The 14,655-nt window shown below is 39.6% G+C and overlaps 3 protein-coding genes across 3 annotated transcripts; 2 read left to right on the plus strand and 1 right to left on the minus strand.

Annotated features, from left to right (window-relative positions):
• The first annotated feature begins 2,753 nt into the window (after positions 1–2,753).
• LOC131681239 (general transcription factor IIH subunit 3) lies at positions 2,754–4,018 on the plus strand. The gene is made up of 6 exons (XM_058961949.1): positions 2,754–2,795; positions 2,860–3,040; positions 3,096–3,291; positions 3,349–3,594; positions 3,653–3,825; positions 3,881–4,018. Exons 1-6 carry the CDS (start codon positions 2,789–2,791, stop codon positions 3,942–3,944), a joined length of 867 nt encoding a protein of 288 aa, XP_058817932.1. The 5' UTR covers positions 2,754–2,788; the 3' UTR covers positions 3,945–4,018.
• Positions 4,007–5,675, minus strand: LOC131681237 (5-methylcytosine rRNA methyltransferase NSUN4). Its single transcript, XM_058961945.1, has 3 exons — positions 5,532–5,675; positions 4,206–5,473; positions 4,007–4,151 (listed from the first exon to the last, which is right to left on the minus strand). The coding sequence occupies exons 1-3, from the start codon at positions 5,592–5,594 to the stop codon at positions 4,007–4,009; spliced, it is 1,476 nt and encodes a 491-aa protein (XP_058817928.1). The 5' UTR covers positions 5,595–5,675.
• A 2,689-nt stretch (positions 5,676–8,364) lies between these two features.
• LOC131681240 (YEATS domain-containing protein 4) lies at positions 8,365–9,521 on the plus strand. Its single transcript, XM_058961950.1, has 3 exons — positions 8,365–8,611; positions 8,698–9,178; positions 9,235–9,521. Exons 1-3 carry the CDS (start codon positions 8,564–8,566, stop codon positions 9,396–9,398), a joined length of 693 nt encoding a protein of 230 aa, XP_058817933.1. The 5' UTR covers positions 8,365–8,563; the 3' UTR covers positions 9,399–9,521.
• Positions 9,522–14,655: the final 5,134 nt, after the last annotated feature.

A 14,655-nucleotide genomic window follows, 5' to 3' on the forward strand; every position in this document is an offset into this window, starting at 1 on the left:
ATTTTTGTCAAACATCTCAATGTTTCATGCATTTTAAAATCATTTGGCATCAAAAATACAAATTTGATTTTGAAAATTTTTCATTTCAGTTTATATGGAAATTTGCTGTGTGATTGCACTCTTGAACTCGTTACCCCGGAACCGGAAGTCCAATCAATAAAAAATTCAATTGCAGCCGATGGGAAGGTTGTACCTTTCATTTGAGACTAATTTTGTGTAAATCGGTCCAGCCATCTCTGAGAAACAGATGTCACATTTTTCACCACATGCACACACATATACACACATACACATATACACACAGACATTTTCCGATCTCGACGAACTCAGTCGATTGGCATATGACACTCGGCCCTCCGGGTCGGGATTAGATTGGCGAATTTTAGAGTGAATGAGAAAGGCAAAAACATTTTTTAGCAAATGTTGAAAGTTATGCATTTTTTGGTGAGCAGTTCTATGTTTCATAGACATTAAATCAATTTTAACTTCGCTTCCTATTAAATAAAGACACTTATTACAGTACATCTCTACAAAAGCGTGCTTAATTTGAAAAGAAATCTGAGGATTATGATTGAACTCTGGAATTTTCTATTGGAATGTTTTCAGGCAGGAATTCGATATTGATGCTATTAGACAACTGTGAAATCAAGACCAATAGATCAGTTACATATCAGGACCCCATTCCGACAATTTATCAAAAATCCTCATGATGTTTACAACAACAGCACACCAAAAAAATCTGAATTTTATCGTTGACGTAATTGCAAACATGACACAATTCAACAACTAGTAATTCACGAAATGACGAAACATTACCGTGTTCCGTTTAATTTTACATGCTACATATACTTTACATGCGCAATGACATAAAATTACACTTCCTACCATTCAGAACAAACGCTGTATGTGGAGTAAAATTACATGATTTACGAAATTAAACCTCATGTAAAATTAAACTCAAACGTAAAACTAAGTCATTTTTGATGCTCGTATATGTCAGGGTCAGGAGACGTAAATTTACACGATTTTTTCTAGGTGTGAGGTTATCAATGTATGGATCAGATAATTGTTTTTGTAATATTGAATTAAATCAGTCAGCATCAATAAATTTTCAAATTCAATCCAATATTTTTTTGGGTGTGGTTGGGGGGGGGGGATGGGGGTTGTATGGTGTTAAACCCCAAAACCTTCTCTTGGCTACGCCGTTGCTTGGAGTTATTTATTTCGCTTTTTCAGATATGTTTCAGATCGATCCGATGGTTATAAGTTAGAAAAATTGCAGTCAGAAGGTTCGCACAAATGAACATTTTTGCACTAATAAGTTATCAAGTTCTTTCCAGACAACTTGGAAGTGTTCGGTGATTATTTCTAGCGGTTGTAAATAGTAAAATGAAATACAAAATTCGTTTTATCGAAATAATGTTTAGCTTATTTCAATGGATTATTACTATATTGAACAATTATTAGGCGACAAAGAGTAATCCACAAACAACAAGCCATAACTTTTAAAGTATTCAAAATAGATATTTGAAATCTTCAGTAAAGTTATTCGCAAAAGTAAGAACTACAAATTTGCAGAAGGCATCATTTCGATATAATCACTTCCAAGAAAATTTGTGAAAATATCTCACTCATAGGGGGATTAATCAGCAAAAGCACAATACCAAAAGAAAGGGCATATTACCTCCATTAAATTCTCCGAAGATACTATTGACCTAAAATAAGCCGTTTTGGCGTTAATAATAGATTACATGTTTTGGTCATATTTCTGGCAACGGGAAATGATAAAAATCTGTCGTCCGCATTTAATGTTAAATATCTCTTTTGATAATAGTCCGATTTCAACAATCTATAGCTTGTTCGAAAGGTATTCGTTAAAGCTGTCTAAAAACATATAAACTGTTAATCTATATTGTCAATTTCGGCAGATAATTTTAAAAAAACTGCAAAAAACGCCATTTTTACGCATTCAAACATTCATATCTTGGAAACTAAACATCAGAATCAAAAACAAATTAATAGCGTAAATACTGTTTTTTAGTTCTTTCATTTAAAATTGGTTTGGATAAGATTGGCTCAGCCATTGCTGAGAAACACGAATGAGAATTTGTCCGTTACATATATACACACACACAGACATTGACCTCCGAGGCCTTGGAAAAATCTTGAAAGTTTGAGCGAATTCTATAATTTCTTTTATACGAAATGTAAAAAGCTTTCGCGTCAACTTCAACTATTGCGCTATATTTGGCATATTTCAACTTTTCGTTGCAATACATTTTACGCAACTTGAAACAAACATATTTTTTTTTTAAATTATGAAGACTGTATCACATAAAACAAGTTTATTGGATTATTTCGTAATATAAAAATTCAGCAACAGGGATGTCATTATGCCAAATTTATCTGGCACAACCAGAGTTTTTGGCAGCTTCCAGACAAAAAGACCTTTAAGTTTTAGAAGCTGCTACACACATGTTGGAAATTTGGGTAATAATGTCACAAATTATACAAAAATCCATTGATGCTATAAATGATCTATAAAAACTAAAATGTATACCAAATTTCGATGACTGTCAAGTGCCAGATTTTGCCAGACGTTTTTAGATGAACAGCCAGATTTTCTTTGAAAAATAGTGATAAGCCTGTTCAGCAACCCTATCACACTGACGCAGCCATAGCGGCTGTCCTACCCTTCTACGCTGATGCAGCCATAATAGCAGAACAGAGGTGAATTACTTTGACATTTTATGTTCAATCGAATTGTTTACAATTTTGCAACATTGATATGGATGGTAAGTGCTGTTTGAATTCAATTTATAATACGCTTTTGAATCACGATAATTGCTATAATTCCAGAAAATAAAGATGCCAGTTTGCTGGTTATTGTACTGGACACCAATCCATCTCAGCAAATCTTTCGCACAAATCCGCATCACTTGACACAATGTCTGGATTCAATCGTCGCTTTTGCCAATGCGCATCTAATGCAGAAAGCCCAGAACAAACTGGCTGTACTTTCATGCCATCATCATGCAACGTAAGTGTCCGTATGTTCGCTTTTTGTTGTAATCAGTAAATTCTTATTTTGTCAGTGAATTTCTCTACCCAACGCCTGGAAAACCACTGGAAATTCGCCAGGTTGACGGTCAGTTTGAAGTGTTCACTTTAGTGGAGAAAACCATCAAACAGAAGCTGGCAAAAGTGATCAGTGAAGCTCCGCGGTTGACGGCCCCCGCCGAGTCACTTCTAGCAGGCAGTATGGCAATGGCTCTATGCTACATCGCTAGAGTAATATCTTCTTATTCTAGTTCTCTACAAGTACTAATAAAATGATTTATTCTCTAGATCAACCGCAACAAACCGCCAGGAGTAAAAATCAATTCTCGCATTCTGGTAGTAACTGGAAGCAACGAATGCGCTTCTCAGTACATGACATACATGAACGTATTTTTCACTGCACAAAAGCAAGCCGTAACATTAGACGTTTGCGCTTTGGATAAACCACTAAGTCTTCTTCAACAGGGCTGCGACATCACGGGAGGTCAATACCTGAAGCTGCCCCAGTTGGACGGATTCTTGCAATATCTATTGGTAAATTATTCACTCTTGGAAAAAACCGGCAATTTAACATACTCGTTCCTTGTTCCAGTGGGTCTTTCTGCCGGAACCTCAGATGCGTTGCAAGCTGGTGCTTCCTCCTCCGGTCAAAGTGGATTACCGGGCAGCTTGCTTTTGCCATCGGGAGCTTATCGACATTGGCTATGTGTGTTCGGTGTGTTTGTCGATTTTCTGCAAATTTAGCCCGATCTGTACAACGTGCCAGTGAGTGTTTTGCTTTGTTCATGTTTCTGTATTCCAATAACATTTTTTCTTACAGCACTGTATTCAAGGCACCAGCAACAATAGCTACCAAACCGAAGAAGAAAAAAATGAGAATGTGATGCTTTTGACTTCTTACTGTTTATTGTACAAAAACAACATGAAAACTTAATAAAAAATATTACTAATTTGTTCGCACTAGTTTGCAAAAATACATAGGTCCGAAATTAGCCGGCAGAAACGGCAACACCAACTGACCGTATTTCAGCGTATTTGAATGAGCGAATTTGTATGTATCCGAGAATGGCTGCATCACTAAACTCAAATCTCTGGAAAAAGAAAGAAATAAACACTGTTTCTTGAAGAAATACCTGATTACATACTTTATCGTCACCGTCATTCCCGTGTCATTAAAGACATTGGTTAGAGCCATATGCACTACACCGTCATTTTGTACCGGACTAAGACTACATGTCGAATACACTAGCGTTCCCCCAGGTCTTAGGAGCTTCAAACAGTTTGCTAAAATACCAGCCTGCAGTTCCGGTAACCGAAGACGTTCTTTAACTCTGCTTGGCTTAAAAATATTGTTATCGTTCTCCATAAGCGAGTGCCGATCGGTAGTACAGGGTACATCCACTAAAATGCGATCGTACATTTCATACTCCTGCAAATCACGTGCGTCCGACTGTGTAATGAAGCATCGTTCTTTTTTCCTGCTGTCACCAAAATCGTAAAAATAGCTGTGCATCAATTTCTTTATTCGATTTACGCGACTTTCCTGCACATCATTACAAACTAGAGTCCCGGGCCGCAGAGTTTGTAATAGCAGCAGTGACTTTCCTCCCGGAGCTGCACATGCATCCAGAACTCGATCGCCAGGCTGAACGTCCAATGCCAAAGCGGGAAGTATAGAAGCTCCGTCTAGTAGAAAATGCGAGAGAACTCCCGTAGAGCAACTTCGGGGAGATCGAAAGTCGGAAACGTTTCCTCTTTCATAAGAAAAGATATTTAAATATTCAGGGATCTCAAAGTGGTTGTCCATTTCGATGTTGATCGGAAAATCCGCATTATTGCTATAATATTTATAGTGCTCAGATTCGAGAACAAAGTCCTCCATACCCTTTAATTTAGTCGCAGGAACGAATTCGTGCAGAGCCGACGTCCCCAAGTTAGGATCTATCAGTCGCTGAAAATCCATCTCTGTGTTGTCCTGCAGGGTTTGATTTAAAGATTTTTTGTAGTCTACTGAAGGTTGTTCTTCATTCAGCTCAGGACTTCGAGTCATTATTTCTGGGGCGTCATTATTATACAACCGATCAACTTCCTGCCGTTGTTGATTTTCGACAAACGATTCAATTGTTTGCTCTAATTTAAAGACTTTGTCATCGGAAAACATATCTTTGTTTCCATCGGTCAAGAACTGCTTTTTGGCATTGTAAATATCTCTTACATTGATAGCGCCATCCGCCACTAAAGAGGCAATAGTTTTTTCCGTATCACCGAATTGATTCACCATCGCCATATACTTGTGTTCGGTCAACAGAGCCACCCGGATGCTCTTCCAACGATTTCCGAATACCTGGCCATAGAAATCATCGAAATTGTCTAATGCTCGATCTTTGGTGAACTGCTTCTTGTTGATTTGTGACTAAGAATTAAAACCATAGTTATTATTTGCTGACAATGTACGAATTTCATATATTTACCCAATGCGTTTTACCATGCTTATGCCTAATCGAAGAAAGTAGCACCGATCTAGTGCGAAGCATTGCAAGAACTTTTACAAAATAATAAGGTTCGAAAAGGGCCCGGCAAAAACTTTGTCAACAAACTGATAAGCCGCACGTGGGACAGTGGTGAATAACGTTTTTAAACATGACACTTATGCGCTCGATACGCCAACTACTTGTCATTATTGGTACTAGTCAAATTATGGCAATATATTCGCGACCTTACGCTGAACGTCGATCATCAGATGGCATGCGAGTGCAGTCATAATTAGAGCACTAGCGAAGACTACATATTAAGAAGACTGATATCTCTTTCCTTCCTCCATACAAACGAAGAGCGACAGAGGTTCCAGCGCCTCTACAGGAGGAAGGTAGGAAGCTTAATGTAAAAGTGTATATGTGTGTACATCACTATGGGAAGTACCACCTTTACCCGCAAGTGGCGTTGCTGTTACTGTCTCCAGATTCCGGACAGAGTTGCCAGTCTTCTTGATATGCAGTCTTCGACTCTAGTTAGAGTGTGGCCAAGAGGCCATGACGTATCCAAACGAACATGAAATTTGACGTATTTCTATTGTGTATACGTCAAATTCCATTTTCGTTTGGATACGTCATGGCCGCTTGGCCACACTCTAACTAGAGTGATCTAGTCATAATGGGCTGGATGTTCCCGGTCAGCGTGGCAAGCAAAAGTTGAGGAAAGCGAAATTGATGCTGACAGAGTTTCTGCGAGCATTTTGTGCGAGAATTCTGGCAACGAATTCGCTCAAACGCAACAACCGTTTCTGACAGAAGCGGTTAAACCAACCGATGCCGCTCGCTTTTATCCAGAATCCAGTCAGAAATGTACGGCCAAGATCTCTGCACGCTTCCTGCCACATCTTTGTCAGATGTTTTGCTCGATTCGTGCTAAATTCTACCAGGTAAGAATTGCCAGGATCTTTGCACATTTTATGTCCGAGTTATGTCAGGGTTTTGCTCGGTTCCTGTCAAAATTTGCCGGAAAACGCGAGCGAAACCATGTTTGCCCTAGCTCAACTAACCCGACAGGATACGCGCAGAAATCTGGCAGGGCTGCCAAACCAAGACTTACAGAAATCTAGCAGAGCGGTTTCTGCCAGAAAATTTGCTCACTGGGTAACAGCGACATGCGACCTCTAGTAGTTATAATCTCTCCCTCTAAGAACGGTTGGTCTCAAAATCGTCCAATGAAGGACGTTCGTTGGACCAATTTGGACATCGTCCAAATAACCGTTCAACAAACGTCCATCGTTGGACCCGTGTTGAACGATTTTGAAACAATTTTTTGGACGTCTCAGTGGGCTTTTTATAATCTTTTATTCTCACCAGACAAAAGAGATTATAACTACTAGAGGTCGCATGTCGCTGCTACCACTAAAAATTTATCATCTCGCTCTCACTCATGCTACGCCCATTAGTTTGACACCTTTTGCCCCGGGTACACACATGTCAAAGTAATGGGATACATCCAGGTAACTGGCATCCCTATCTCTACATACAGAGTTTGACAATCGGCAACATCGCTTTTCCACCGATCGATGGGGGTCAGTTTGACAACGTCAAAATCGCTTAAAATGTCATCAACAAACAATAGTAGCTGTAAACAAAAGATTTTATGTAAACTAAAGTGCTCCTCGCTTGTATTTAAAATTAATTTCGTTCGTTTTGTTACGCAAAGTTCTTATGTTGGCTACGAAAATATGACGTCACATCACCGTCTTGGATACAACATGCTAGAGCGAGGCCCCATGTTTCAGTCCGTGAATACATGGAGACAGTAGCGCTTTGCCTCTCTAGTAGTTATAATTAGAGCACTCTAGTTAGAGTGTGGCCAAGAGGCCATGACGTATTCAAACGAACATGGAATTTGACGTATACACAATAGAAATACGTCAAATTTCATGTTCGTTTGGATACGTCATGGTCTCTTGGCCACACTCTAACTAAAGTGCTCTAGTTATAATCTCTTTTCACCAGACCTGTCGTGTAGCGCTATCTATATATCGTCTTGTCGTTACACAGGCAATTAGTATCATAAACACTGACCATCTGGCATCCCTGCATTTGCCGAAAAACATAAACAATACAATTCGATCGTGATCCGACAAATGGGCGAAACTAACAAATGTACACAAACAGAGATTTGATTAATATCTGAAAGAGGAGTAAAAATACTTTATAAAAAATATAAAAACTCATTTATAAATATTTCACACTTCATGAAAATCAATAAAAAACAAAACGGCGGATCCGACTTTCGACTGTAAACAAAAAGCCAGGCGGGTTACGCCTCTGCATTTCTAAGGAGTGTATACAGGCGAAATTGACAGCATCATTGTTTACAAGGTCCGTAAACAGACTCGCCCTAAACAAAAACCAAGTGCTTGTTACGCCCAGGGGGAATAACAAATTTTCCCCTCCAGCGAGCACGGCGAAAGCCACATTTGATTTTTGTTTTTTGGCGACACTGCAGGGCGAAATTGAGAGTCGTCAAAACAAGAGGGCGACTCAAAAATGGCCTAATCAACATTTCATAACAACACTCGGCGAAATAATCTGTTTTCAATTTTATCAACGAAAACGTTATTATATAAAACATTTTAGTTATGCTTCCGAAAACTAATATTGTTTCAAAGTGTTTCAATACATTTGAAGGCGCAGTATGCAAACACTGTTAAAATACGATTTAATTTTCTGAACCGAATTTTCAAAGCTATTTTTCTCGATTCGATATCATTGCGACTACGGCCCTTTGGTCGATTCATGATCGAATTCAATTCCAAAAAATATCTCAAAATTGCATATTTGCATCAACGAAGCAAAATAAGTTGCAGTCTGTAATTGTAATTTATTAGTCACATCGTTACTTGTTACTTTGAGCTATACCTTGGATCAAGGAATGTAAAAGTACTTGCTAGTCTCAAAAAGCTCTTGCCGGTATAGCATTTTGGTCACAACTTTATGCACAAGAATTGGCGCCGAATAATATGAACATTTCCACTGATTTTGGACCGGATTCCGGTGGCCGTGTTAAGGTATGCTTTCGATTATTTTGTTGAACGAATTCCTAATTAAGTTTCAATAACTGTTATAAATTAATCTTCCACTTTTCAACCAACAGGGACTCACCATCGTCAAACCCCTGGTGTACGGTAACATAGCCCGGTCCTTTGGCAAGAAACGTGAAGAGGACGGCCACACTCATCAGTGGACAGTGTATGTGAAGCCGTATCGCAATGAGGACATGTCCACGTACGTAAAAAAGATCCACTTCAAGCTGCACGAAAGCTATGTCAACCCGAACCGAGTCGTAACGAAGCCCCCCTTCGAGGTAACCGAAACCGGCTGGGGAGAATTTGAAATTGTGATAAAAATTCACTTTCATGATCCAACCGAACGACCAGTTACAATGTATCACATTCTGAAACTTTTCCAATCGCCGGTTCTGGATGGAGAAGTTTCCAACCAGTTGGAGGGAAAGAAGGTGCTAGTTTCCGAACAGTACGAGGAGATTGTGTTTCAGGAACCAACGCAGCTGATGCAGCAGCTGCTGACCAACGTGCAGCCGCTAACCGGTGGCTCTTGGAAGCATGATACTGATTGTGAGTTTGTATTTCTTACCACACTGTGTTTGAATCTACAATTAATTTTGTTTCAGTCGAAGACAAAAAAGTACAGTCGCTGGAAAATATCATCGAAACGAAAGGTAAAGTAAAATCGGAGATAGCTTTACTAAAAGACAAGCTGAAACTAGCACGAGAGACGATAGCGAAATTTAAAACCGAAATAGGCAAAGTACAAACTCAACAGCCGGCCACGTGAGGATAATCGATCTTTTTTTATCTGTAAAAGATTATCAAGTATCCTACGATTATGATATAGCATACTGAAGCAATTCGATTGGCTGGATTAACATCGAAAAGTTCTGAAATAAAATGTCTTAATAACTGCTTTGTTTGTTCGCTCAATCCGTTCAGTGTTCTATATGCAGACGTCCCAGAAGAAGACCGGACTAATACAGTTTACTTTTACGATGGATATGAACAAAAAGGGGGACTTACTACTGTAACAGACAGCAACTGTTTTCCAGACAACATAAAAACCTACCATGAAAACTAACAAAGCCACTGTTCATTCTGTTATTGGGTAGATTCCAAAAAAAGGAGAACATTTTTTAAGTTTTGCCCCTTTAATTTCGTAATTGAAAAACAATCGGATATTGTCCGTTCCATGAACAAATTTGGTATGGTCCAAATTTTCCCTTTACGGAGAATCTTTGCATAGCATCAAGCATTTGGAGTTTTTTTATTGGTTTATTTATCACGGCTCAATATGTATGCATAACGGAGCCGTGGATCTTTTCTGTTTCTACAATACGTTGAAATTAAAAAATAAAGGCCCTTATTACCGTTCTCACTTACACGTTCACTTTCACTTGACCTACACATCACTTGTTTCTACCTATTACCGTTGTCACCTACAGTGAAGTGATTAAAATGAACACCGTGAAGTGAGAGCGACAGTGAGATGATGTTCGGAATAACCTTAGGTCCTATATAGGCCTGCTAAGCCAAGACAAGTTTCGGCTTCACTGTGTCTCATTGGCATAAACAGAACTTCTGCTCGGACGGGACATCACGTTTGATCAGTCGTTCGATTGAAACACAAAGTGTGTTTTAGTTTTAAGGGATTTGCGTCAAACCGGCGCTAATCTATTCCAACAATAAGTTAGTGTCGGTTTCTGATGAGGCGAAGCCGAAACGCAACTGTGTATGAATTCAAAATAGGTGTTTTTCATTGCTTTTTATGGTGATTAGCAAGGAAAAGACTTATTGAAGAAAAGTTGTTGGCAGTTGTAAATTAATAGTTTTGGACATTTTCAATGCACATGGGGATCCGCCAATGTGTCAAAATAGAAACTTTTTCATGCGGTATCAGTAATATTAGGTTAAAGAATGATGGTTTTGTAACTCAAATTTTTTATAATTTTCAGTCTTTTGAATGAATGAATTAATGATTGTTTCATTAACAATTTAATGTCAATAGATATCAATTAAACAATGTTATTGTTGACACGCCATGAAACGAAAAGACTATATTCGTTTTTCACAATCTGTCACTACCTTTTAGCATACCTCCCAAAATAGTGGAAATCTCTAAAGGAAATATATTCGATCATTTGCAAAAACACATGTCAACCTATGGAGCAGCGAAAACTATGGTGGGAAACGTTTTGCTTTCAAAATATGAACCTATGAATATTTCTAGCAAGCCAAAAGATCATAGATTCAATGCTTGCTTTATATGTCCTAGCATTGTTTTTTTTTGTTGTATCAAAACAGCACAACTCGTTCACTCAAGAGATTGGCGCTTGTCACAATCGTGTTACGCTATATCTCAGTAGTCAAGCCGAATATACCGATAAGCCAATAACTTAGCATATCTAACTCAGATTACTCCAAAATGGAGTATGTCAAGAGAGTAAAATATGTGCATTGAAAATTACCAAAACTATGTACATTAAAAATGATGATTTGCCGTGGAAATGACAAAACTGTTCAATGATTGCCTTTCAATATAAAATTATTCTCATAAGGTTCAAAAATTCTCCATTTTGATTCATCGACGGACTATCCTGTGCATTGGTAATGTCCAAAACTCTTTATTTAAAACAGCCAACAACCTGCCTTTCAACGCAGAACTCATTCCCATAAAGTTGATTTTTGGCACATTGGCGAACCCCCATGTGCATTGCAAATGACCATGACCGTTGATTTTCAACTTCCAACATTTCCTTCAATATGCAACTGATCGTTGTTTCATCGGCGAACACCCATCTAGAGGTGTGCGCCGCTCCGCCGATTTCAGGTAAAACGCCGGCGTCACGCTAGTGCGCTTACTATTTTTACCTAAAAGTGTTGGCGCGGCGACCCTTGTCCATTGCAAATGTCCAAAACTAATGATTTACAACCGCCAACAGTTTGCCTTTAAATAAAGGGCGAACACGAAATTATTGCGACACCGAAAATCTCACGCCAATTTTCTTATAATGTTTAAAATCAAACCAAAATTTTAGGGTAGTTTTATACATATTGACAGTTCTCAACACTGTCGGCAATAGAGAGTAGACCGAATGCTGTCAGTGCTGTCAGTTCACTTGCCATAAAATTAGCATGTAAGAAAGTATTTGAATTAAAAAGTAACGTAGGTTAAATAGGCGATAGCAGTGAAATAAATTGCCTCTTTCCTAGTCAAACCGTTGAGTAGACAAGATCGAAATTATATCGTATAATAAAGTATCCCGAAGTGTTACTAGTGCGTAGAGCCTACTGTTTCTTTATTTCCCGCTCATGATTGTCGGTTCGGCTCGGTGGTGCTTCCGTCTGTTGCCTGTCTGTGAACCCGATAAAACGAATTTCGCCGGAAACCACGATCCTGCCTCAACACATATATTTATTTCAAAAAAAAAAGAAAAAATAATCGATGGAGCCTAGAATGTAAAATTGAACGCATTTTCGCTTGATGCCCTCCATCAAAGTCTTTACAGTGTCATCCGGTACCAGTTTCTCAGTTTTTTCCATTTTCTTAACATGTCCTTCTCGTCTTTGACTGTCTTCTTGCTCTTCCGAAGTTCCCGCTTCATCATTGCCCAGTACTGCTCCACCGGGTGCAGCTCCGGACAGTTTGGCGGATTCATGTCCTTTGGAACAAAATGGACAGAATTGACCTCATACCACTCCAGGACACTTTTAGAATAGTGGCATGATGCCAAATCTGGCCAAAATAGCGGAGCTTCGTCGTGCTATTGCAAGAACGGCAAAAGGCGCTTTTCGAAGCACTCAGATTTGTAGATCTCGCCATTTACTGTGCCCTTTGTCACGAAAGGCTCACTCCTCAGTCCGCAAGAGCAGATGGCCTGCCAAATGAAATATTTGGAGGCGAACTTCGACATTTTCTTCTTCTTAAATTTGTCGTCCACATAGAACTTGCTCTTGCCGGTGAAAAACTCCAACCCCGAAATTTGCTTAAAATCGGCTTTTATATACGTTTCGTCGTCCATCACACAACAGCCATATTTAGTCAGCATCTTCTCGTAGAGCTTCCGTGCCCGAGTTTTAGCCGTCGATTGTTGCCGCTCATCGCGGTTTGGGAAGTTCTGTACCTTGTATGTATGTAGTCCAGCTCTCTTCTTTGCATTCTGGACGTAGCTCTGCGACATGCCGATCTTTTTAGCTAAATCACGGCTTGAGACGTTGGGATTTGCTTTAATCATCCGTTCACCTTTCCCTCCTCCCTCCCTTATAAAACTAAATCCCAGAAAGTTGAAAAAAATTCCATTTTGATTCATCGACGGACCCCCTTGAGGATTGAAAATGTACAAAACCATTAATTTTCATCTGCCAATAGCTATTCCTTCAAAATAAAGCTCTTTCCCAAAAAGAAACACTTTGAATCACTTTGGCTCGTAGACACCCCTCTACATACTATAATGATAATTGATATACGAAGAAAATCACATTGCAATCATGGCTGATCATTTTGACTTGTGATTTTTTACCCAAAATTATCACTGCAGCTAAAATCATGTCGTGATCACGCGCTCAGTTGTCAAATGCAACCGCAGTTCCAAATCATCACCGACCCCCCAACAATTTTGCTGAAGACACAACCCTTCTAAATTACCAGAAGTTTGAGATACTGAAATAAAAAAATGTATGCTCACTAGCGCCACCTAGTGGGTGATATCCAATTTAATCATTGTGTTATCAAACAGCTGTTGTCGTCCTTAGAAACTTTACAGAAAACGTCATTTTCCTAAATTATTAAACTTTCGAGATAAAACATCATTTAACATGTACTGGAAGTTGTATTCTCACTAGCTCCGTCCAGAGGTTGAATTCTGAAATTACCTATTCGCCGTCCGATGGCACTCGACCCGTTGATGAATATTGCCTAAGTCACCACGCTTCTAAATTGTCATGATCTCGAGAAATAGAATTTGAAAAATAGTGCAAGCTCACTAGCGCCGCCTGGCGAATCTATTTCAATTTTATTTGTCCATAATCGGGTAGCCCTTGACTAAAGAGACTAGAATAACAAAGAGACGACGTGTTGAGTTTGGAATTCGAATTCAGTTATAAGCTTCTACAGATGAAGGGTCCTCCTCTAGAACTTTACCGAAAACACTATCTTTCTACCAGTGGCGTAGTAGCGGGGGGGGTTTTGGGGACGAAACCCCCCCCCCCCCGAAATATTTTGGAGAATTTTGAAGAAAATCAATATGTTAAACAAAAATATGCCTAATATTTTAAATGAAATTCTCAAAGGTTCATTTGCAAAAGTTATTTTGTGAAAATATTTCCTTGTAGTGAAAGACTGCAGACTCGACACCTACCTGGCGGCACGTCGTGGAGGCTAGCTCAACCGCCGAGGACTATAACAAGTAGATCGCGGCGAAGCGAGGAGCTGGGAGCTTATAGGTTCACGAAACGGATATTGGTACCGAGAGAAATTTCGCCACATTCTGTAGTCCTTGACTGACGGCGAACATGGACTGGAGAGTTTGAGAGAAGTATCCCCATAGAGACCACCGGGCGATTCGCTACCGCATCGGCCAATGGAACCCTGCTGCAGCACGAAGAAGGTCGGGCCGCAAGCTAAAGTGGAAGACGAAAGCCTTTAACGAAGACCTCTTTGTTGAGTTACTTCGGCGAACAACGGAATCAAGTACGTTGATGCGGCTGATCTAACAAGAAGGATTGTGACGGCTTGTGACGTTACAATGTCATGAAAACTAGGGCCATGCAGTAGACGGCATGCAGCTTACGGGTTAAATGAGTAGCTCAGTACGCTACACGCAGCTTGTCTTAGATCCAGAAGGCGGGCTTAGAGCGTAAGATCGGAGAGTGAGAGAGGAGCGCAAGCGACATTTCGAGAAGGTAGGTACGGGAGATCAAGCTTAGCAAGCCAATTGCAATAAGCAGCTGTGCTGTGAAATAAACGCCAATCCCTGGGTGACGCGTACTGAGTCGTCATGACGAAGACGAGGGTCCGTCGACACCAGCTGAAATATACCCGG

The sequence above is a fragment of the Topomyia yanbarensis genome, chromosome 2 (assembly GCF_030247195.1).
Source record: "Topomyia yanbarensis strain Yona2022 chromosome 2, ASM3024719v1, whole genome shotgun sequence".
Lineage (NCBI taxonomy): Eukaryota > Metazoa > Arthropoda > Insecta > Diptera > Culicidae > Topomyia > Topomyia yanbarensis.

Excerpts from the sequence above, each read along its gene's own strand:
- LOC131681240 (XM_058961950.1), top strand. The coding sequence starts at position 8,564 with ATGAACATTTCCACTGATTTTGGACCGGATTCCGGTGGCCGTGTTAAG. Across the intron at positions 8,612-8,697 it reads ATTCCGGTGGCCGTGTTAAG|GGACTCACCATCGTCAAACC; the intron begins GTATGCTTTCGA and ends TTCAACCAACAG. Across the intron at positions 9,179-9,234 it reads TTGGAAGCATGATACTGATT|TCGAAGACAAAAAAGTACAG; the intron begins GTGAGTTTGTAT and ends ATTTTGTTTCAG.
- LOC131681237 (XM_058961945.1), bottom strand. The coding sequence starts at position 5,594 with ATGCTTCGCACTAGATCGGTGCTACTTTCTTCGATTAGGCATAAGCAT. Across the intron at positions 5,474-5,531 it reads AGCATGGTAAAACGCATTGG|TCACAAATCAACAAGAAGCA; the intron begins GTAAATATATGA and ends TTTAATTCTTAG. Across the intron at positions 4,152-4,205 it reads GGAATGACGGTGACGATAAA|AGATTTGAGTTTAGTGATGC; the intron begins GTATGTAATCAG and ends TTCTTTTTCCAG.
- LOC131681239 (XM_058961949.1), top strand. Across the intron at positions 3,041-3,095 it reads TCATGCCATCATCATGCAAC|TGAATTTCTCTACCCAACGC; the intron begins GTAAGTGTCCGT and ends TTATTTTGTCAG. Across the intron at positions 3,826-3,880 it reads CCGATCTGTACAACGTGCCA|CACTGTATTCAAGGCACCAG; the intron begins GTGAGTGTTTTG and ends TTTTTCTTACAG.